The 23,289-nt window shown below is 46.7% G+C and overlaps 4 protein-coding genes and 1 long non-coding RNA gene across 8 annotated transcripts; 1 reads left to right on the top strand and 4 right to left on the bottom strand.

Moving 5' to 3' along the window:
* Positions 1–153: 153 nt before the first annotated feature.
* mlpha (melanophilin a) lies at positions 154–6,516 on the bottom strand. 4 transcript variants are annotated; one of them, XM_081613108.1, is made up of 17 exons: positions 6,499–6,516; positions 6,339–6,375; positions 5,589–5,702; positions 4,686–4,907; positions 4,288–4,400; positions 4,175–4,219; positions 4,005–4,063; positions 3,842–3,931; positions 3,661–3,763; positions 2,999–3,192; positions 2,828–2,908; positions 2,492–2,725; positions 1,659–1,829; positions 1,089–1,250; positions 943–990; positions 631–676; positions 154–398 (listed from the first exon to the last, which is right to left on the bottom strand). In XM_081613108.1, exons 3-17 carry the CDS (start codon positions 5,696–5,698, stop codon positions 358–360), a joined length of 1,719 nt encoding a protein of 572 aa, XP_081469234.1. In that variant the 5' UTR covers positions 5,699–5,702; positions 6,339–6,375; positions 6,499–6,516; the 3' UTR covers positions 154–357. The 4 variants fall into 4 exon arrangements, with proteins under 4 accessions (XP_081469234.1, XP_081469237.1, XP_008434554.1 ...); XM_081613111.1 differs by lacking the exon at positions 6,499–6,516 and adding an exon at positions 6,146–6,234 and having other exon boundaries at positions 6,339–6,357; XM_008436332.3 differs by lacking the exon at positions 6,499–6,516 and having other exon boundaries at positions 3,661–3,760; positions 6,339–6,482.
* A 1,456-nt stretch (positions 6,517–7,972) lies between these two features.
* Positions 7,973–11,233, bottom strand: LOC103481056 (atypical chemokine receptor 3-like). Its single transcript, XM_008436313.3, has 2 exons — positions 11,130–11,233; positions 7,973–9,635 (listed from the first exon to the last, which is right to left on the bottom strand). The coding sequence occupies exon 2, from the start codon at positions 9,617–9,619 to the stop codon at positions 8,528–8,530; it is 1,092 nt and encodes a 363-aa protein (XP_008434535.1). The 5' UTR covers positions 9,620–9,635; positions 11,130–11,233; the 3' UTR covers positions 7,973–8,527.
* A 792-nt stretch (positions 11,234–12,025) lies between these two features.
* Positions 12,026–16,623, bottom strand: LOC103481050 (sorting nexin-9-like). The gene is made up of 16 exons (XM_008436299.3): positions 16,297–16,623; positions 15,590–15,676; positions 15,452–15,526; positions 15,162–15,373; positions 14,590–14,674; positions 14,380–14,505; positions 13,970–14,087; positions 13,768–13,898; positions 13,595–13,698; positions 13,407–13,510; positions 13,189–13,266; positions 13,025–13,101; positions 12,855–12,944; positions 12,546–12,660; positions 12,382–12,473; positions 12,026–12,306 (listed from the first exon to the last, which is right to left on the bottom strand). The coding sequence occupies exons 1-16, from the start codon at positions 16,306–16,308 to the stop codon at positions 12,259–12,261; spliced, it is 1,554 nt and encodes a 517-aa protein (XP_008434521.2). The 5' UTR covers positions 16,309–16,623; the 3' UTR covers positions 12,026–12,258.
* A 950-nt stretch (positions 16,624–17,573) lies between these two features.
* On the bottom strand, positions 17,574–20,839 carry LOC103481012 (CD59 glycoprotein). Its single transcript, XM_008436242.2, has 5 exons — positions 20,713–20,839; positions 20,530–20,613; positions 19,196–19,297; positions 19,045–19,118; positions 17,574–18,043 (listed from the first exon to the last, which is right to left on the bottom strand). The coding sequence occupies exons 2-5, from the start codon at positions 20,582–20,584 to the stop codon at positions 17,921–17,923; spliced, it is 354 nt and encodes a 117-aa protein (XP_008434464.1). The 5' UTR covers positions 20,585–20,613; positions 20,713–20,839; the 3' UTR covers positions 17,574–17,920.
* Positions 18,791–22,461, top strand: LOC145554098 (uncharacterized). Its single transcript, XR_014090139.1, has 3 exons — positions 18,791–18,851; positions 19,011–19,140; positions 22,324–22,461. It is a non-coding gene; the product is annotated as an uncharacterized LOC145554098 (long non-coding RNA).
* Positions 22,462–23,289: the final 828 nt, after the last annotated feature.

Genomic DNA, 23,289 nt, shown 5'->3' with positions numbered 1-23,289 from the left:
CATAAACATTCATAAAGACGTGTTCATGACAGATGTTATGTCATGTTTTTGACAGTGTCATGTCAGTCTTATGCACACACCTTCAAATAAAGTGTTACCAAATCGGACTTTATGTTTTAAAAGTAGAAGAAGAAGAAATCTGAGGGGCTGAGATACTCTTCACAGCTATGTGCCAATTTTAATGTCGAAGAATCTTCTAGAACTTAGAACCAAACTCCATCTGCAGGTTCTGGTCTCTGAAGCTCAGCAGAAATACTTCGATGTTCCTCTGATTTGTTGTGTGTCCCGGTTCCGGTCCGTGAACATTGATGAAGGAGGCTGAAGTGCAGGAGGAAGAGGAGTGAGACCGGGCCTGGTTCAGAACATATTGCTGGATCTCCAAGGAGCGCCGTTACTCTCTGCCAACAACAACGACAAGTTAGAGGAGATCAGCGCCTTTCAGATGGATCAATAACCAGCAGTGGGCAAACATTTGCTTATCTGCTAATGTGATAAAAGCAGAGCTAAATTATTGCTTAGCATTTTAGGGTTAGCTTCCACTAATTGCCATGTTGGTTAGTACTTTAGTATTGTGTTTTAGGGTGAGTATAGGCAACTTTGCTATAACCAATAAGATGAAGAAGTTCTCACTGGGCAGGTCTGAAGCAGTCCGTTTCTTCTGATGGGATCCAAAAACCTGCAGAGTTTCATCAGAACAGAACCTTTTTATTAGAACAACATTGTCTGCGTAGAACATGAGCTAATTAACAGACTTTAACAGTTTGGTGTCAAGAATCGACATGGACACATGATGAAGGACACTTTCATCTGTTGACTGAATGTGGCTCAGCTTCAGCTTAAGCTGAGCCACATTCAGCTCAGTCGGTTCATTAAGCCAGGTCTAACCTGGACCAGGAAACGTCTTAAAGTCAGATTAAGGACAGCTTCTGATCCCAAACTGACCTTCTTCTTGGCGCTCAAAGCTGCGATTTTACTTTCAATGTCCGACACCTGGAGGGCAAACAGACACAGTCAAGGACCAGAAACCAACAACCAAATGTCAAAGCTGAGATGTTATGGATAAACAAAGATGGCAGACCCCAACCAACCTCGCTCTCGGCGCTCTGTACTCTGGCAGCAGTTAGCGCCACCACATCCTCCAACTCCGACAGCTCAGAGTCCGTCGTCCCTCCAAAACGGTTCTTGGCGCTTTGCTCGAGTCGCCGCAGCTTAGACTCCAGCTCATACGACTGGCCGGCCGTGATGTACACCTGGACAGGTAGGAGGACAGACACAGACTGGTCACCGGACAAGACGCTGATGGTGATTATGATGAAGCCGACAGAGGTGAAGGTCAAGGGAACACACTGAATTCCTGCTAGGTTCCTCTTTAGGTTCCAGAAGTCTTCTGCTTTAGTCTACATTTTCCTAACATAGAGGAACCGTTAGAGTGAGTTCTAGTCGTGATTGGTGCTGGTGAGAAGTTTGATGGAACCGGTCCCTAACTGGACCCAGTGTGTTTCCCTGTTTAACTGGACACACAGCAGCCAGTGGAGGGTTAAAGCCAGTCCGAACATTAGGTTATGCTTCAGAGGAGGTTTTGGGGGCTGAACTTAGTGTAGGGATGGGTCCGATGTAGGGAGGAGGGGTGAATCATGCAGGTCACGTTGGAAGCTTACATTTTCCTCAAGTTCCCTGAAAGCATCATCGGCCTGCTTTACATCAGGGCCAACTAAGGGGGACCTGTCGATCGGCTCTGCGAGGCCGTACTCGACCATTGCGTTTTCTGTGGCGTTAATGGTTCTCAGGACCTCAGTGGTGAGGTCACAGAGGGCGGCGGCAGTGGATCTCTGAAAGCCATGTAGAGGGACAGATGTTAGCAGCTGGAAAACAACATCTGCAGCAGCTACCGGACTGGACACTCCCAGATCCTGGGGTTGGGGTCTGGACAACTTCTCCAACTGAAACTCAGGTACATCCTGGTGCATCTAATGGGGTGCCCACCACCCTCTAGACAGATTACGATACACACATGAACAACGCACTTGTTCAGTCGTCCTTCCTTAGACCTACAGTGAAGGAATCGTATCATTAGTCCTTAAATTTTCCAAGCTAGAGGACAGAGCTTAGATAAAAGGTGATTTCAGCGTTCATCCATCCCTGGGGTCCAGGCAGGTAGCTGCTTCACATTTACACAACCTGACAGGAGTATGGTGAGGCAGGAGGCGGGCTGTTAGTGAGGAGGTCGTCATGCACCGAGATGCTTAATGCCAAATCTTTGACCTTTCTTCTGAGCTTCATGCTGAGCTCTCTAACAGGAAGTTCTTTGTCCATAAGCTGGCCTGGACTTTGGAATGACACCTTCTGCGGTGAAAGCTGAGCCATGCTGATACCTTCACAAACAGGAACCTGAATGTTCAGCAGCAGCATTACTTGGTTCAAAGCAAAGGTTTGGGCAGGATGTTGGTCTCCAGGTTCCTGTTTGCTGCTACTCTCTGAGTTGCTGTCGTACCTTTTGAGCCTCTGTTGGCATCTCATCGCTGGATGAGCTCAGCTCCTTGTCCTTCAGGGAGTCCAGAGGGATCACCGGTCCTCCCCTGATGCCAGAAGACCCTTTAATCCCAGGGAAAGGCTTTTTCCCAGCCTCATCATCTGACGACAGGCCTTTATCGCTCAAGTTTCCTGCCAGCTCACTCAACTTCCTCCTCAGCTTCTCCTCCTCATTTGGAGCTGATGAAGTCAAGGCCTGTTGGAAGGAGCAACTTTACTGGACTTGAGACTAAAGTGACTGAAGCATTCATTATCCTCTCCATGTGATTCAAGGATTTAAGGTTGTGTCCTGTCTTACGTCATCAGCAGGAGTCATCTTCTCCTCCAAACGGCTCAGCAGGCTCTCGATGGCGAACATCCGCTTATTCAGTTCGTTGATCTGAAAAATTAATCCAAACAGAAAATGTCACGGTCAGCAGGAAGTTCTTTCTCCTTCCAGACTCGGTTCTGAATGTCTGTGTGTCCTTACAGGCGGGGCTTGGCCCAGGTTCTCCTGGGAAGAGGCTCGGCTGTTCTTCCTGCGGTGGTGGGGTTGCTGGTGAGTAGGGGGATACCTCTGGTACTCTTCCTCGTCGGAGGTGTCGACATACTGCTGCCTAGCCACCGAGGAGCTGATCTTCGACAGAGAGCGGGTCCGCACCATCCGGTTGTCTGCATAGTCATCTGATGATGCAGTGATATGGAGAAATAAATGCACATCAAGGGGCAAACAGGTCTTTTTGATTTGAACTTTCTGATTTAAAAGACATCCTCAACTTCTCCTGGTCCAGACTTTTTCCCTTGCAACTAAAAGCTCATCTAGTGGATTCCAGGTGTTTCTATCCTTCAGACAAGCTCTAAGTTGCTACTTAGAGGTGAAGGTCACTAAGTTGCTACTTAGGACTTGTCTGAAGGTCTCCTCCTAGTGGAACATGGATGGCTCCCTGAGGCATCTTTACCGTAAATCCCAGTGGCCTCAGCTGATACAGCAAGGACTCTACTCTGAACTCCTGAATTGCTAACCTAACACTGGAGCAAAAGCTACACAATGAAATCCCAACCGTCCAGCAGACAGTGTACTCTGACAGAATATGTGTAGTATGCTGTAGTATGTGGGAGCCTTTAGAACATGTGCCATGTTGGCATGCTGACCCGGTCTCATGGCGTGGCGGTCCAGACTCTTTCTGCGGTTCCCTCGGTGAGTGTAGTAGTCATAGTCCCCGTCGTTCCGGTAATACCGATCATCCTGCATCTGCTTTCAAACAGCGTCATTAAACACGTGTCTTCCTCAGAACCAGGCCTCATCTGCAGTCTTCATCAGCCGAGGATTTACCTGCTCAGAAGGTCGCCGTGAACGAGGAAGGTAGTCCTCTGAGTCAAAGTCCATGGGATGTACCGACAGCAGACGTTTATTCTTCCTCATCTAGGTGGGAAACAGCTGCTCAGTTACTCCTGCTCTGATTGAACCCACAAAGCCCCTTGGTGTTTATGTTTACCACTTTGTAGCGCTGAGCCTCGCCCTCTCCAGGATCGTCCTCGGTGCCGTTGTATCCATCTAAAAGGAAACACCGAACTGACTTGGACTACGACATAGAGAATCACATGCTGGACCTCTGGACCAGCATTGAAGTTCTGAAAAACTGGACTGGCTTGTGGAGAGACTTACGTCTATGGACATCTGGCATGCTCTGGGTGTCATCATCACGACCACCTGAACCAGAACACAGGCAGGATCAGAATAACCGGACCAAGATCCAGAAAAGTCACCATGAGACTCACCGTCTCCGTTCAGGCGTTTGTAGAGAGACCGCATCACCTTGGCACTGCCGAAGCGTTTGAAGCGGTTCCTCACATTGTCATGGTACCAGCCCAGAGTTCCCATCTTCAGCACCCTGAAGCACACAAGGAACAGAACTGAACCACCCAAAGGCCCGGTCCGTAGAACCGGCAACGGGTCCAGGGCCAACGATCCGGTTCTGATCCACAACACGTTAAGTCAGAACTGAGAGCAGCTCGATTCAATACAGAGAATTATAGCAGACTTGAGAGACACCTACATTACTATAGCATCCATCCATACCTGTCTCCAGATGGACTTGTCTCTCTCTCTCTGTCTGTTATTGACCTTTCTATGACCTGCCGTCCCCTTGCCGTCCCCCTGTCCCTCTCCGTCTCACCTGGTCATGCGGCAGTTGTCACACACCCAGCCGTGCTCCTTCTTGTTGTAGCGGCTGCAGGACTTGCAAGTGAACATGCGGCAGTCCAGGCACTGCCTCTTGCTGTTGACCAGGAACTTGAAGGGCTGCAAGCAGCGGATGCAGAGCGAGTCGGAGACATTCCTCTCCGAGCCCAGCAGCTCCAGCTTCGTGTCCTCCTTCTCGATGCGCGTCTTCAGCTCGCTGCAGGCAGGAAGGAAAGGAACCACTGTGAAACGCACAGCACAGCGCTCCACTTCCTCTGCTGCTGTTTTAGCTTCACCCAGTTCAAACTCACTAAAGGAAAGCAATATTATTTAAATAAAATACTTATTTTATTTATTAGTTGTTTGTCTTTATCTGCTAATTATTTTAATCAATTAATCGTCAGAATAATCGATTTCTAAAACATATCTTATCTGAAGGTTTTGGCCTGACATTCAGAGTAGTGAGTGAGAAAAAAATAAAAATAAACAAATAAAATCTGATAACTGGTTTTCATTTTAATAGTTTGGGGGCCAAGTGGGGGCTCTTGCCCAGGGCAGCGGGCCCATTAGAGCCGCCCCTTGGCCCGGTTCTGCTGCTCTAACGGCTCAACCTGCTTCTGCTGATCAGCTGTTAACCTCCTGATCCGTGGCTCTGCTGCAGCAGGGTCTGATTTCCACAGTGGAAATGTGATTTGAGCCGCAGAGCCGTTCCGCTCCCTCTGCCCCCGGGGCTGATGGGATTTGGAGTCTTCAGCGGAAACAGAGCATCTTTGTGATTCCAGAGCGTGTGATGGCGGCGTGATCGGCTGCAGCAACAACAGCATCTTTCACGCTCACATTCCTGCCGGCGTCACATGAGCCGGGATGTGAACAGAACAGAACCTCCACCTGGACCTACGTCAGCCTCTCCTCCTCCTTCTTGCGCAGGTTGAAGTCGCGCTGGATCACCTCCCACACGTGTTTGGCCTCTTCGTCCGACAGACGGGAAAGATCCAGCTTCCGCTCCATCTTCCTGGAACAGAACCAAACATTACGGTCTGACTGCAGGAGTTTCTCAGGGGCCAGCTGTGGGAACCCGTCTGGAGTAAACACATGAAACTGTAAACTCCCAATAATCTGGGCAAAATTAGATATTATTATTTATGAGAAACTCAGAGGAACATACTATAAAAAATATCACTTCAGCTCCTTTAATTAACAAGAGAAAAAAACGTGAACCTATTGCAAAACAAATCTTTATATTATTTAGAAAACATGAACAGAAATATCCTCTTCATGTAGAAATGGAATAAAATACAAAAAAAATCATTTATATTAAAGGAAAAATATCTGAATAAACAACTTTGGTTTCATCCAGAGGCAGTAATTAAATATATCTACAAATAAGCAAAAATGTTTAAAGTACTTTTTAAAAAATATATAATCTAATAAAACAACAGATTTATCTTCAGATACTTTAGAAAGCATAAATTATGGATCCTGTGGTTTTGGAGCCGCTGTGGCCTTTATGCTCATAACGACGATCCGAACTGTCCCCAGATCAGCTGCAGTTAAATCAAATTGAACAAAACAAACAAATTGAGATGATATGAGATCAAATCCAATAATCTGTAATCAATAAAGTGGATTAAAGATTATAAAAACTCACCGTGTGTCTGTGTGAGTCGCTCTGCTGCTGCTGCTGACTGAAGAAATGAGACGGAAAACCCCGAGAACATCAACTAATCACATGAGCAACACACTGAGGCAGAGCCAGCGTTTCATAAGGAGAGGAAGTGACATCACCGAGGAAAACAGTCTGGACACACCTGGAGACAGATTAAAACACCAGGAGACAGGCGGACACACCTGGAGACAGGAGGACACACCTGGAGGACACACCTGGAGACAGGAGGACACACCACGATCTGAGTGGCTGCTGTGGTTAGGACGTCATGATCCTTCTCCAAAACATGTTAAGTTTTTAAAGTAACATATTTAGTTACAGATAATAAAGAAAACATCAGAATACATTATTTAAACGAGCAGTTTTGAGAAAGAAAGTTATAAATGTGAAGCTCATTTTTTCCACAGTCCCTGAACATGACGCCTTCAAGAACACGCACAGCGGTGGAATTTCACGGGACCAGAACAGTGTTCGGATGGGTCAAGCAGCAGAACCGTCTCCAGGGTTTCCTGGACCCGGCTGGTCTCTCTCCATTCCTGCTTTCCATTCCCACCGTGTCCCGTTGCCATGGATACGCAGTGAAATGAGGCCCCCTAATTAACCACAGAGCGTCTCACCCTGTGACATCAGACAGACCTGAAGACTCATTCAAAGAGGTGTTTCTGGTTGCCGTGGTAACAACCCCTGTCCTGTCTGTGTGTTTTAGGGGGGTTCAGGCCCACCACCTAGGTATAGTACCAGCGTGCCTAGGTGGGCCCCATATGGGGAAAAGGAGGGCAGACCAGATGGGTCCCAAATGGGTTTGTCTGCGGGTTCCACGGTGGCCCCACATGGGTTTGCCCATGTAGGGGCACAGCCCACATGGGCCCTACAGGGGCTCTACATGGTGGTGGGCTCACATGGGTTTGTCCATTTAGGGCCCATGTAGGGCCACAGCCTATGTGGGCAAACCCATGTGGGGCCACCGTGGAACCCGCGGACAAACCCATATATCAGCCCTCCTTTCCCCCATATGGGGCCCACCTAGGCATGCTGGCAGGGAAAACAAGGCCCAGTTTCAGCTAAATTATTAATGTAAATAATTTTGGCTATTTAGTTAGAAAAAACTAAATGTTCAGTTTTCATTTATAAATGTCACAGTTTCAAGCTAAATACATAATTAGCAAGCTAAATATTAAGCTCCAAGCTAGTTTTTTAGCAAGAAAATTAGCTTGAAACTAAGTATTTAGTTAGCTTTAGCCTGAAGCTAATGTTAAGTTAGCAAACTTATTTGCTTCCAACTAAATATGTAGTTAGTTGTAGCTCCAAATTAAATATTAAGCTAAATATTTAGTTCCAAACTAAATACTTAGACAGCAAGCTAATTAGCATCAAATGAAATATTGAATTACAAAGCTAATGAGCTTCAAGCAGTTTAGTTAGCAAGCCAAATGTTAAACTCCACAATTTTTTTGTTAGCAAGATAATTAGCTTTAAAGTACTGTAAATATTTAGTTAGCTTTAGCTTTAAAATAAACATTTAGTTTCAAGCTAGTTAGACTGAAATTTAATATTTATTTAGCTGGAAGCCAATATAAAAAATATATACTGAAATAATAACAATAATAAAGCCAAAGTTGTTGAAGGTACCGTCTGCAGATCAGTCTGCTTTATTATGGACTCATAAAAGAAGAAAGGAACTGTTCATCATTAACAGTTTCACAGCATCAAACAGATCTGCAAACCAGACAGAAGAAGTTCTGGAAAGTCTTTGTAGAACCGTGCTGACTTTGTCTGAAACGTCTCATGGATCTGATGAAGGTAACGCCGTTTCTCTCGAGTGTAGACCGTCAAAATCTCCTGTCAACGTGGAAAATGTGAGGCGTTCCCAATGTCTGCAGGTCTACCGACGTTCATGGTGACCGTTGACGATGAAAGACCATTGACCTCTGACCCTCATAATTTGACATCTAAACTTACTCCAGTGTTGAACTTCTGAAGAAGTCTTTAGCAAACCGTCCTCCAGTTTACCTCATCAGGAGTTCTTGGTACAAAGGAGACTTTTCCACCTTGCCTGGTACCACAAGAGTAAAGACATTCAATAGGTTCTACAGAACATCCTTCAGAGGCAGATAAAGACTAAAAAATCCAAAGGACCAGCAGATGTTCAATGTTTACGAAGACTTCCTGGTTCAGATTGGACCACTGTGGTCCACCAGGACTGCAGAGTTCTCCGTCTCTGAGGCCTGTGAGGTGTCGATGAGCCTGGCCAGCCCAGTTCTAGAGGAGTACCTGAAGATGAAGGCCTTCATCAGGTCATCCCTGTAGCTTCTGTGCCAGAGGTTGTAGAGAATGGGATTGACGCAGCAGTGCACCAAGGAGAAGCACTGCGTCAGGTGAAGCGCCACATCCAGGAAGCTCTCCAGCCGGCAGGTGAAGGGCAGGACGTTCATCAGCGTCAGAGAGTCCAGCAACAAGACGGCGTGGAACGGCAGCCAACACACCAGAAACACCAGGATGTAGGAGAGGACGATCCGCCGGCTTATCCTGCGCTCCGGGTCCGAGCTGGGAGGGATGGCGGCTACCAGGAGCAGATAGAAGACGGCGATAATGGGGAAGGGGACGGCGAAGCCGAGCACGAAGAAGCTGAGCTGGACTCCCACCATCCAGTCCCGGGGGTTCTCCGGCGGGTACACGGGTCGGCACACGGCGCCGTCGCGGTGGGGGGACCTTACAGCCTGCAGGAAGTAGGTGTCAGGAACGGATGCCGCCAATGCCAGCAGCCAGAGCGATGCGCAGATAAGCCGCCGCAGCGTCTTCCTCCTCCAGCTGAGGGCGCCAGAGAGCAGCGTGGCAGACAGGTAGCTGTCGACGCTCATACAGGCGAGGAAGAAGATGCTGCTGAACAGATTGAGGCTGAACACCAGATGGGTGACCTTACAGATGACCTCTCCGAACGGCCAGAGTCCGCCCTGCAGCAGAGACGTGACCCAGACGGGCAGGGTCAGAACCACGCCCAGGTCTGCCACGGCCAGGTTCACCACATACAGGTGGGACCCGCACTGGGCCCGGTCGGGCCGCAGGTTCACCCAGAACACCAGGATGTTGGAGGCCACGCCCACCAGGAAGATGAAGATGTAGAGAATGGAGAGGCAGAGGAGGAGCGCGGCGTGGCTGACGGCGCCTGAACACATCATGGCCTCCACCCGAGACAGGTTGGAGGTCAGGTTCAGCTCCTCCCACAGGTCCACCAGCTCAGAGAGGTCACTGCTGCTTAGGCTCATGGCGGGCCAGGTCCGGCTGCAAGACACAGGGAGGCCCGTCAGAACCAGAACCTGAGCCTGGACCAGAACCAGGACCAGAACCAGGACCAGAACCAGGACCAGGACCTGGACCTGGACCTAGACCTAGACCTAGACCTAGACCTAGACCTAGACCTGGACCTGGACCTAGACCTGAACCTAGACCAGGACCTGGACCTGGACCTGGACCTGGACCTGGACCTGGACCAGAACCTGAACCAGAACCAGGACCAGGACCTGGGCCGTAGGTTAATCCTGAACCAGAGACAGGTTCAGGTTCTGGTTCTGGTTCACTCACTTGGACTGGTTGTTGTTGCTCACCTAGACTTGACTGGGCCTCAGTTAGAACCAGATTCAGAACCTTGGACTCAGGATCTACTCTAGATAATCACATTCTGTCTCTGCTTCTGCTGGTTCTGAGAAATATTTCCAAACTAATCCAGTCTGGATTATTGTCATGCTCTCCACCTATGTTGACCCCGTCCCAGTTCTGGGTTATTCAGAACCCTGCTACCAGGTTCAGGTTCTGGTTCTGGCTTCATTTTGGATCAGTGACCGAGATTAGGTTACCATGGAGACAGATAGGTGATAAAACAGTAATAAAGCAGTCATCAATCAGCGAGTATCAATGATGTCCCTCTGTGTCGGCCTGCGGGCCTCATGGTGAGCCCCTCAGACTGTCCACTGGCTGACCTGAGGATGAGGAGGATGAAGAACAAAAGCTGAGTGTGATGAAGGTCCAAACCCAGCAGGACGCCTCAGGCTGAAGGTCAGGGCCTTCACAATAAAAGCTTTATTACAGCCAATTAGGGCTGAAAGGAGCAGCAGGAATCAGAGGAGAAGAAGAAGAAAAGCCCTGATGGTGGCCCAGGTCAAAGGTCAAAATCATATAAACAGACTGGTTTTGTCTCCCCTGGTTCTGGTTCAGCTGGTTCTGTCCTGCTGTCTCAGCAGGGTCCAATTCAAAGTTCTGGTGAGGATTAAAAGTCCGGGTCAGAAGAACCAGGGTCCTTCTTCTATGGACCTTAATGGAGCGGGCTCTGCAGAGGTCCAGATGGTACCAGCAGTCTGAAGAAGCTGGGTCTGGACAACTGGACCTCCAGAACCGGATCAGCTGGTCAATGAACGCACCACTATAAAGCAGCAATCAGGGGGTCGTAATGGCCTTTCATTTAGTCACATACAGAACCAGACTCCATTCAGACCTCGGTCCATTTCAGATTTTCTGGACCATCTCTACCTTTTCAGGTCCGTGAAACCGAAAATGTAATCTGCTGAACTTCAAACCGAACCTCAGCTTTAATTCGGCTCAGATGTTCCGATCCCAGACAGAACCATGCGGCATCTGCGGGTCTGATCAGAATCTCACAGCTCCTTCAGACTTGCAGGTGTTGCCCTGCAGCAGGTTGCGGCTCGGTTCCGATCCGGCCGAGCGAAGTTAATAACAACGCAGTTTGCGTCAGTTACAGCGCAGGTTTTGTTGGATACTTACAGCTCAGACAGCAGGGTTCGGCTCGGTCCAGAGAGGGTCCAACAGAGTCCAGAGGCGGCTGCAGAGTGTGGAGTCCCGGTGCGCTCTCAACTTTAGAGGAAGAATTCGGAGAGAGAGAGAGAGAGAGAGAGAGAGAGAGAGAGAGAGAGAGAGAGAGAGAGAGAGCTTTGTAAATGTCATTTTCTCTGTGTGTTTTAAAATATTTTGCATAATTTAGGTGTTACATGTGTTTAATGGCTAAAAACAAATAAATACGTTAATAAATACAGACAGTGGCGCAGTCGGTACAGCTGTTGCCTTGCAGCAAGAAGGTTCTGGGTTCGATTCCTGGCCCCGGTCTTTCTGCATGGGGTTTGCATGTTCTCCCTGTGCATGCGTGGGTTTTCTCCGGGTACTCCGGTTTCCTCCCACAGTCCAAAAACATGACTGTCAGGTTAATTGGTCTCACTAAATTGCCCCTAGGTGTGTGTGTGCATGGTTGTGTGTCTCTGTGTTGCCCTACGACAGACTGGTGACCTGTCCAGGGTGACCTCGCCCGGAACGTTAGCTGGAGAGGCACCAACACCCCTCATTTATTGTTTTTATTTTTATTCTTTCCCATTTCTACTCAAAATATCTCCGTATCTGAGAAAAGTTCAACATTAATAAAAATCACCCATCGTGCTCCAGTTTTATCATAAATGTATGTTTTAATTTGTAGTGTCTATTTACATTTTTTTATTTTTGTTGTTTGTTCTTTTATCTAATTGGATGTTATTGTATAGATCATCTCTGTTTGTTTTGGATGCATTAATTGGTAAATTAATTTAAATAAATAAAGGTTCGGAAGTGTCGCCCCCTGCTGGAGGTTTTTGGTAACAAAGTGAGGTTTTCTGTTTATAAATTAGAAACTGAACTGAGTGATGAGGTAGAAACTTTATTCATCGTTTCAGACAAATCATCAGTAACAGGAGTGAAAAAGCATTTAAATAAATCACAATATAAACTGGTAGTCTTATGTAAAGGTACAGTGTACATTTTTTCCATCACACCCCTCAGTAACAGCATAAAGGCTTTTATTTTGTTAAAACGGTTTAAAGGCTTTTAATTGGTTAAGACAGTAACGGGCAATGACATCACTGGGCCGTCCTCACAGGGTGGTGAAGTGACTCAGCGCCTCCCTCAGTTTGTCTGCAATCTGTCCAATCAGAGAGCACACAGGCGGTGATGTCACAGGTCAGCTCTCCTGTCCTGACCCCTGACCCCAGCTTACCTGCTGGTAGAAGGCCACCTGCTGCTCCAGGTAGAACTGCAGCACGCGGTTGTAGTCATAGATCCTGTTGCTATGGAAATGGTTCATCTCAGCTGCAGGAGACAGGAAGTGACATGTTTGGTTGTGAGCGCACTCAGTGGGCGGTTTGCTGGCGATCCAATTACCCTGCAGGGAGTAGCTCATGCTGCTGATACGCTGGGTCATCAGCTTCCTGTCGCCGCTGTTGATCCTTCCTGCGGAGACCAGACGCTCCGCCTCCTTCACCTTGTCCACCGCAGCCTGCACACAGGTGAGGCCACGCCCCCATTAGGCCCCGCCCACTTCCTGGTTCACACACATTTACACTGAATAACCTGAAAACTCCAAAATAAAAACCTTAATAAATGGAAAAAGAGGCAACAGACCCTGCTGAACCAATCACAATCAATCAAAACCAATCAGAACCAATCAGAACCAGGTGTGTAGGACAGAACCTTGTGGACAGCGATGATTTCAGGGAAGCATCCCAGCAGGCCTTTATATTCACTGTTGGTCTCCAGCAGGAAATGCAGATCCTTCTGAGGCTGAAAACACAACATGATATTAACAAGTGTTGGTGTGTGATTGGTGTGTGTGTGTGTGCGTGTGTGTGAGTGTGTGTTACCTGCTTGGCGACAATCTGAGCGATCTCCTCATACGTTTTCCCAGCTGCTGTCAAAGCGTTCGTCAGTGTTTCCTCTCCTGAAGCACAAACATTTCTCAATCTCAGATGTCCCAGTGTCCCTGAAGGCACCGCGGTGTAGCCTCTCTACCTAAGCATGACCTCACCTGGATACCTGCTGCTGTTGAAAACAGTGGACAGGTTGCCGAAAGCCCGGCCGATCCGCTCGTACTCTTTAGGCAGAGCTGCAGCACAAAAACCAGAAAAGAAGAAAATCAGCTGGTGGGAAATGACTGCAAACATAAAGCAGACATGATTCAGACTCCATGTTTCCCCCATGAACCCAGATTGGACCCGGATGAACCCGGACTGGACCCAAACTGACGTCCAGTGCAGCGCTTCCAGTGTGTCTGTCCGACGGTCAGCAGCTCTCTGACTCCATCGTCCATGGTCTTGGTGAACCGACTGTAGAGCTCACACTTCTGTTCCCTGCACAGAAACACTCCATGAAGCAAAATGTTACTGTCTGTAACCATGACGACCTACACCTGTGAGGTGAGACAGGTGACTTACACCTGGGCCACGTCGAGCTCTGCAGCTTCAGGCTGAACCAGGCTGAACATCATCGGCCCCACCGTCTCGTCTTTCTCCGCCCTCCTCTTCCCAGTCTTCCAGTCCTGAAGCAACAGAAAACCAATCAGCACCTGGAGCCAGACCTCACCTGCAGGGGGCGCAGCCTGACCTACTCGCTCATCCTTGTAGGTGAGGAAGAGCTGGAAGACTTCGCTCTGAGAGACCACCGGGTGGCGACACATCCTGGTCATCCAGGCCTGCAGGCGCTCCATCCTGATCCTGATGAAGTCCTCGTCGAACCGACCTGAGAGACCCAGCGACACTCAGACAGGCTGAACAGGTAAAACGGAGCGGATTGCCATGGCGACTGCTCACCTGTCACCTGTTTGTCAGGTAGAGAGGGGATCGGTAGCAAGGATCCGAACTTCTCCAGGAGACGCTCGTACAGCCAATCAAAATGCTTGTAGCGATGATTGACAGTTCTGTTGGTGGTCTGCAGGGAGCGCATTGTGGTGAGGACTACTATACACTACTACACACTACTACACTAAACTACTATACACTACTACACAGTACTACTGTATAGTTAAATACCAGACCTCTACAGACTATCAGTAAATCCAGTCTGTGCTCAGCTTTTGTTTATAACTGAATTTACCAGAAAGTACCTTTACTAAACACTATTAAAGTGCAACACAAAGTACTACAAACTACTACAGATAATACTGTTGTGTATCAATATACTACAGCAACCTGCAGTACTACAGCAGAGGAGAGCGGCTCACGTTGGGGGTGATCTGGTACTCTATGAAGCTCTTCAGGCCGTACAGTTTGGACTCTTTCTTCGGGTCAGCGATGACGCAGTCCAGAGGCGTCGCTGGGTAGAGCCACACCGGCCCCACCTCTCCCATCTGATTGGACAGAAACCAGCAGCCAATCACAGCGCACTGCACAGCCCCACCCTAACTCAGCGACCAATCACAGGCAGGACTCACATAAACAGGAAGGCTTTCTCTGCTGGTGGCAGGAGGGCTGGCCAATAGGAAGACTTCTGGGCTTGGCCCTTTGGAGAACGGGAACCTGAGGACACACCACTGGGAACGTTACTGGGTTATACTGGGAACATTACTGGGAAGATTACTAGATTATACTGGGAACATTACTGGGAACGTTACTAGGTTACACTGGGAACATTACTGGGAACGTTACTGGGTTATACTGGGAACATTACTGGGAATGTTACTGGGTTATACTGGGAACATTACTGGGAATGTTACTGGGTTATACTGGGAACGTTATACTGGGAACGTCACTGGGTTATACTGGGAACGTTACTGGATTATACTGGACCAACTAGGAACTTTATGGGGAACTTTACTGGGAATTTCACTGGATTATACTGGAACCAAACTGGGATCTCCTGTTAATCTGCTACCTTCAGGGATGTTATACTGGGTTCTACTGGGAGTGGTACTGGAACTGGGAGCAGGACCAGGTATTGGACCAGCGGTTACTGGTCCAGTTCTGGTCGGGTTCTGGTTCCTGACCCGGGTGAAAGAGTGATTACTTGTTGAGGGAGAGCTTGACAGTGTGTCCGTGGGTGCTCCGCCCCGAAGTCCCCGTCTCCTCCTCCATGTGGCTGTTTCCATGGTAACTGCTAACCGACTGGTCATCCCAGTCGTCGTCCCACTCGCCGTCGTCGTCGTCGTCGCCCCCTGCTGGAGACTGCTGGTAAGCCCCGCCCCCCAACCCAGAGTCTCCACCTCCTCCGCCACCGATCTGCAGGAAGGAAGCGGTTCTGATGAAGATGATAATGATGAGGAGGAGGAAGAGTTAGTGACCTTCCTACTGACTCACCTGTAAATACCCCTCAGGTACCAGCCCAGTCCGGCCACCGGCGTTCTGAGCAGCGATCCAGCCTCCGCCCACAGTCTGCACAGCAAAGACCAGTTAGCAATGAGAGAGGACTGGGAGGACTGGGAGGACTGGGACTACCTGGTCCACGACGGTCACGGTCTCTCCCTCTCGGACCGACAGCTCGTTGTTCCCGGGTTCGGCTGTGAAGTCATACAGAACCAGAGCCTGAAACAGAACAGAGACCAGAACCGGGCTCAGACTGGAAATAAAACTGAACGTCACGTGGTTCTGGTCTGGTTCTAGTCAGGTTCTGGTCCATTTCTGGTCTGGTTCTGGTCAGGTTCTGGTCTGGTTCTGGTCCGCTTCTACAGAGTCCAGCTGTGTGTTTCTACAGAAAATAAAGCTGCAGCTGCATGACGATTAAACCAACTGGTTCCGGTTCTGACCCAGTCTGTTTACATCCTGCCCATTAAATACGGTTGTCATAGTAACCCACGGACACATGAAGGCTCATGCAGGACGGAGGAATGAGTTCTGGTTCCGGTCGGTGGAACCTGAACAGGTACTGGTCAATAGATCCACCGTCCCGCTGCTACTTGACTTCCGCCTTCTGCTCACCTGGAAGCCCCGCCCCCTCGCCTCGCTGTCTTTGATCTCCACAGGTGTCACCCGTCGTACATCCAGCTAAGCCGCTCGCGCACAGGTGACCCGCATGTCAGGAGCCCACCTGACCTCCACGCGCAGCTCCAGCTGAGCGCGGCTGTGTTCCCGTCCGAACCTTCTACTGGACTTCCGGTACCGCGGTCCGGGTCCAGATCCGGGTCCTGATCCGCTTGAGCGCTTACCTTCACAGCCATGCTGACGTCACTGGAGATGGTTCCGATGCGCCGCGCGGTTCCGATCACAGATCCATCCCGTCCGCTCTCCCCGCATCCAGCTAGATGGAGCGCTGCGGAAGCATCCAGTTGTTCCTTTCAAAGTAAAAGCATGACGATAAAGGGAGCCGTATAGGACTCGGTTCTGATCGCTGGTTCGGGTCCAGTCTCTGTGCTACGTAGATGTTGCAGCGGCAGCTGCACAGATACGGTACCGAAAGCAGAACCGCTCAGAAAAGAACCTTCAATATTAAACGAGACAAGGAATCCATACTTTCCTAAGAAGTCAACTTCCTGTTTGTGACGTCAGATACCCGGAAGACAAGGCTAGATTTACTGGGCGTTCCCAGAGCATATATATATATATATATATATATATATATATATATATATATATATATATATATATATATATATATATATATATATATATATATATATATATATATATATATACACACACACTGATTGACAACAGGGACCCTCGTCGGGTCAATCAGTGTTGCCTCCTAAGTGGACGGTTTGTTTTCACAGAAGTTTGATTTACTTGGAGTTATATTGTGTTGTTCAAGTGTTCCCTTTATTTTTTTAGCAGTATATATATATATATATATATATAAAAATATATATATATATATATATATATATATATATATATATATATATATATATATATATATATATATATATATATATATATATATATATATATATATATATATATATATATAAATGATTTTTCACTGTAAGACTTGAACCGATTATGACATTTCTTTTCCTGTATATGCTGTAAAAATATTTTAAACCTCAATAAATGTTTCTCAAATATTTTTATATTGAAAATATATAAAACGGCTGAGCTAAGTATTATTTAATTAAGTACTTAGCTTTGTGATTGTGTTTGCTAAATACGTCTATATTTAACTTGCTAAGTATTTAGTATTTAGCTAAATATTTAACTTCAGACTAACTATTTAGCTATCTAACTAAATATTTAGTTTGAAACTGTGGCATTTAGAAATTATGAATAACCCACATTATTGCTGTTATTGTTTCTGATCAGATTATGACTGATTAAAAGGAAGATGATGAAATGTGTAAACATCGGGTTCTATTAGGTTCTGTCCGGAAACCAGAACTAAAGATAAAAAGAGAAGCTCGGCTACTGAGTAGATCACTGTCTGTCCTCGACCTGCAGAGGGCGCTGTAGCTGTTTCCTCACCAAGAGCATAAACAACAGAACAAAGTTTCCTTTAACTCTTTTATTGGTTTGAAGCTGTTTTCAGGTCAGTGACGACATCAGTTACAGAACCAGAACCTCCAGAACTTCCTGGAAACAAATATTTCTATATAGTTAGAGTGGAGTTAAGCAGGTCAATACAGATGTGATTATTGATTAATGTGATCAGTTCATCCTCCATCAGCTTCCTGTCGACTCATCAGTCTGATCAACTCCAGGGGGCGCTGTGGTGCCGCCGGGCTCAGCCTGCACCTGCAGGGGGCGCTGCATCCTCCTGTTAGCGATGGTTAGATCCACACTGACACGTCGATGAGGCTGTTACACAAGCTGAATGCAGGGGGCGCCGCGGAGCGCTCAGTGGACACACCACCACATGACCAGTACGGAGGCCAGCAGGCCAATCACAGAGCCCGCTGCAGACGAGGGGGCGGAGTTACACAGGTCCGAGTTGCAGCACCTAAAGGTGAAGCTGGACACCTGGAAGGAACAGACAAGGTCAGAGGTCAGGTTATACAGTCAGCAGGAACCTACCGGAGAACGCAACTGGTTTCAATTCTAATGTAGTTTCCATGGTGACAATAAACCTTATGAGGAACCAGAACCAGAGGGTTTCAGGGTGGCTCCGGAAGTTTCTCTGACGGTCATTAAATTAATTCATTATTAAATATACTGAAGGATTTCAGTGTGTAATTACAGACTGTGACCACAGAAGGGCGGTAGAGAGTTCCTGTCTTTAAAAAAATATATAATAATAAAACAATCTTATGGTCATTAAAATTTTTTTTAAAAAGCTACATTGACTTTTTAATTGTGTCCTTCAGTTCACCAATAATCCCTCTGTTTTATTATGAATCTAATTAAACTATTCTGAAGGATTTTAATAGTCTGAAGGATTTCTGAATAAAATTGTGTAATAATTTTATTATTACACAATTTATGTGGTCATAGCATGTATGTGGTCATACATGCTATGACCACAACGCCCTGTTGTAGAGAGAGTTTCTCTAAAACAAAATAGGATTTTAATAATCTGAAGGATTTCTGAATAAAATTGTGTAATAATTTTATTATTACACAATTTATGTGGTCATAGCATGTATGTGGTCATACATGCTATGACCACAACGCCCTGTTGTAGAGAGAGTTTCTCTAAAACAAAAATTTAAAAAAAATCTGAAAAATGAAATAGTCTTTTGTTTATTACGGTGTTTACTCTGTTCCACAACCAGAATCAACTGGACCAGCCTGGTGAAGGTTTTAGGATTTTCTCCCTTCTGCTGACTCAGTAAGTTAATTTATGTTCTGGTACCAGTTTGGTTCTCCTTTATGGTCTGAAAAGCTGCCGGGACCAAGTCAGAACCTGAACCAGATTCCAGAACCAAACTGGTTAGAGGACAAACAGTGGCATGTCCCAGTAAACCCGGTTCTGGTTGATCCGGTTTAGGGCTCGGTTGGTGTCTGGACGGTGGACCTGGTACCTGGGGGAACATCTGGGCCAGGCGACTCCGCTCACACTCCGTGTACTTCAGACACTTCCTGTAGGTCATCCCACCTGAAGAACAGCAGACAGCCAGGTGAGAGATCCAGAGCGACACCTGAGGCCCAGAGGGATGGGTGGACAATATGTACCTCTCTCGACGAGGGTGAGGCAGGCGTCGTCATAGCTACAGTCCCGCTGCTTGGTGCAGCTGGCGGTGTAGTCCTTACAACTGTAGCAGCGGATGGCGGACCCTGAAAGCACAGCAGCACACCTGGACTTTACCTGGGGTCCGGTTCTCCATGAGCGGTCAACCATGGCTCAGGTTCTGAGCCATGGTTTCACCTGAACTCTTCCTGAACTCTTTTGAAAGTTTCTGGGAAATTCCCAGAAAGTTCTGAAAGGGAGTGAAAGGCGGTTAAGTACAAGTCATGCCACTGGACTCTGCTGGTGTCTGCTTGATTTGGGCTAACGCTGCCGGGTTCTGCATTACACAATACTCTCACATATCACATCAACCCTTGGGTCTCCTGGAGAGCAGGGCGAATTTATACTCAAATCTGTCCATAGGCAGATTTCTCAACTAGTCCAGTTCGTTCTTTGACACAGATCTCTTGGATCCCTCTCTGCTGCTGCTGTGTTATTCTCAGAATTGTCCAGCTGGGACCTTCCAGGATTTGGCTGGATGGATGTGTAGCAATAGTTATTTCCACATCCAGAAAATCTGAGTTTCTTCCTTACATTACAGTTCACAGAACATTTCCTTTTGATAAGAACAGCCAGAGCGAAATATTAACTATTAATATAATTTTAGTCCTCTACAATTGATGAAATGGTTCTAAAAGGTTTGATTATTCTAAAATGTGTCTATTTTAGAACAGAACAATAGAAACATTGTTCTAAAATGTTTCTATGGTTCAACTTGAAGGTATTCCAAGGTTCCTTCAATATTCCTTAAATGTTCCTCCAAAGGTTCTTTAAACTTTCCTGCAAAGGTTCCTTAAAGGTTCCTTTAAATGTTCTTTGAAAATTCCTTCAGAATTCCTGTAAAGTTCATCTAAACATCCTAAAAATGTTTGAAAAAGTTCCAGGAAATTTACATGTAGTTTCTGGAATGTTTCTAAATGGACCCGGACGCTCCAGGAACTTGCCAAAGTATTCTTGGAGAAAGACCCAGAAACCTCCTGAGCTGACCTGGCAGGTTCTGGAGTCTCCCTCCAGAGAGGTTCTGATGGTTCCTATCACCTTTAACATGAACCAGTATGGAGAACTGAACCTGTTCCTCAATAGATCTGAACAGAACCAGAGGTCAGAACCAGGACTCAGACTCTGAGGTGCTGCCCCCTAGTGGGCAGACCACTTCTAGCAGATGATTCAAACACATCCGACCTTCAGACTCAGACACTCTAGTGAGCCTGACATCCCAGTAGGTTCTGCCGAGGTGTCGGAACCAAATGACCCGACCAGCCAGGAGAACCAGACGTACCGAGTCCGACCAGAGAGGAGCAGACCAGTAGGCAGATCACCAGGGAGCGCTTCATCTTCACCTCGGTGCAGCTCAGAGTCTCTCCTACAGACAGAACCGAAACCAGAGAGAACCAGGGCTCAGACAAAACCAGAATCCGAACCGATGTTCAGGTTAGTCTGATCAGAACCTCAGGGTACTCACCCAGCAGCAGCAGTGGGACGGTTTTGGTGAAGATGGGGAGCAGAAACTGAGCCTCTCACTCTGAAGGATGACTGAATCTCACAGACTCCGCCCACTGGGAGGAGCCAACGTCAGATATCGAATAAGCCCCACCCACTGGGAGGGGTTTGTGTTAAGGAGTTCATAAGCCCCACCCACTGAAGAGAGCCTGTCTTAAATCTTCATTCTCTCTCTGACTGACGGAAATGAAAGCTGACAGTCATGAAACACTGACACACCAGCAGATAGATTCTGGGTCAACAGAACCATCCAGCACCCAAAGCCCATCTGGACCCAGATGAAACCAGATCCAAACTAAGATCATGAGTTCAATATGCACACTCCACAGATTCCTCAGCTTGTATATGGAGCTGGATCATCCCTGGAGAGAAGCAGAACCACCTAACGCTCCATTAAACGGGCCGGCTGCATCAGAACCAAACCCAACTCTCTGTTAAGCGGGCCACCAGAACCAGAGCCAACGCTCTGTTAAGCGGGCCACCAGAACCAAACCCAACGCTTCGTTAAACGGGTCGGCTCCAGCTGAAGTTGTTTTTAAAGCTCCCAGTGAACGGAAGCCAATGTCTCTGTGTTTGTTTTGTTAGAAGACGCTAGAAAGTTTCTGATTGGCTGAGATCTCCACCGGAATGATAGGATGTCAGCCATATTTGGTCTTTGAGACGTTGGAACTGTGTGTAAAGATGTTGATTTGTTTAGGATGTGGAATTATCCGAAAGTGACGAGATTCTCCTTCCTTCTTATGTTTTGGGTTAAATTTCTTTAATAGCCTTTATTTAGCCTTTAGTTAGCTGTCAGACAGGAAGTTAAAGGTCATCAAGTCGGGACTTGAACTTGTGATGACTGCCTTGAGGTCTCAGTCTGCGGTGCGGAGGTCAGGCTTCACCGCCATGCCCTGTTTAGTTTGATTACATTTGCGTTACATTCTTATGGTTTTTCTATGCCTTTATGTACATTTATTATGCATTTGAATTTTTTGTAGGTATTTTTATGATTTGCAGATTTTTTCTTTTTTCTTTTTAAGTATAATTGTTCTAATATGTTTATGTCTTATTTAGTTGAAATAAGTTTTCATTACATTTTCACACATTTTTTGTGCTTTTTTTTTATATTTTATTTTTAATTTTTATGGCTTTACTATTTATAAGTTCATATTTTTTATTTTATTTTTATGTGTATGTTTTTTGCTTTTTACTTTGTTTTGCATTTTATTTTTTATTATTTAACATTTTGTTATTTTTACATGTTTACATGCATTTTTATTTTTCATGTGTATGTATTTTATCTATTCTTTTGAATTTTGTTTTGTTTCACTGTTTCATTTTGTTATAATTATATATTATTCTTATGTACTTATTTTATTATTATTTATATTTATATTATATTATTTGTGTTTTTATCATTTTTTTTATACATTTAATTATTTTGTCTCTTGGTGTTTTATGCTGTTATGTTTCTTTTTTATGTTTTATTATGTGTATATTAACTTCCTGGTTGTGTTTGCTGCTCTCTCCAGTCGTTCCTCCAGTTCTGAGCTTCTTTCTGCTTTCTGTTGATGTTTTATGTTTTCAACAGCCAGGCCCCTGCAGCCCAGGGTCATGGGGTCATCCTCAGGACAGGCTGTGCCTCTGTGACAGCGCCATGGAGAAACCGGACCGCGGCTCCGCCTGCGGCCGTTTAGCTCAGTCCAGATGCCGGACAGCTGTGGTGTCGGCCGCTGCGGCCGCCCGGCGCCAAACAAGGCGCTCAGTGTGAGCGAGAACAACGGCTGCCGTGTTCCCGGCCCGGCCACAGAGGACGCTTGTTCCCTTTCATCAAACATTTATTCAGAACCTCATCCAGATCCGCTTCACGATATGATGCCGCTGCACCCACCGGTCCTCCAGAACCGACCCACAGCCAGCGCTGGGGGTCACTGAGCCGCTCAGAGCCCGGCTGGAGGCGGAGCCTTCTGTCCATGGAGGTCAGCGTCTCCTGAGGGTTTCCACCAAATAGAAAACACTGAAAAACACTCAGATGATTAAGATGGTTTCTCTGGTTCCTGGTGCAAATATGTAGAAACAAGACAAAACTAACCTACAATTAATGATTGAGCAAAATATAAGAGCAAATTAAGTCAATAAATTATTAATATTGATGGAAAGTTACAGTTCCACTGGCAAATTATTTAAAACACATTTTTCCCATTTTACAAGTGAAATAATAAACAAACTCCTGTATGTTGTTTAGATTTTTGAAGAAATTTCTAAAAGAGAAGTTTTTTAGGATTAATCTAAAAATTTCTTAGTCTTTCGTTGGACATGTACTCCTGTGTTGGCGCCCCCTGGTGGTCAGAGTCAAACTGAAGCTCTGTCTGAATTTACCTGTCTGGACTCCAGTTCCCAGCTTCTGATTGGTCGGCGCTGCTGGCTGCTGATTGGCTGTCAGGCAGCAGGTGGGAAACGGCAGCCATGTAATGTAACACCTTCATTCATCATTGATGAGCAGCAGCTCCTGATGAAGGAAGGTCCAGTTTTGGTTCTGGTCTGATCCAGGTCTGGT

The sequence above is a fragment of the Poecilia reticulata genome, chromosome 2, assembly GCF_904066995.2.
Source record: "Poecilia reticulata chromosome 2, P_reticulata-male-v2, whole genome shotgun sequence".
NCBI lineage: Eukaryota > Metazoa > Chordata > Actinopteri > Cyprinodontiformes > Poeciliidae > Poecilia > Poecilia reticulata.
Note: the sequence above shows the minus strand (reverse complement) of the source record. Positions and strands in the feature narration are given on the sequence as shown.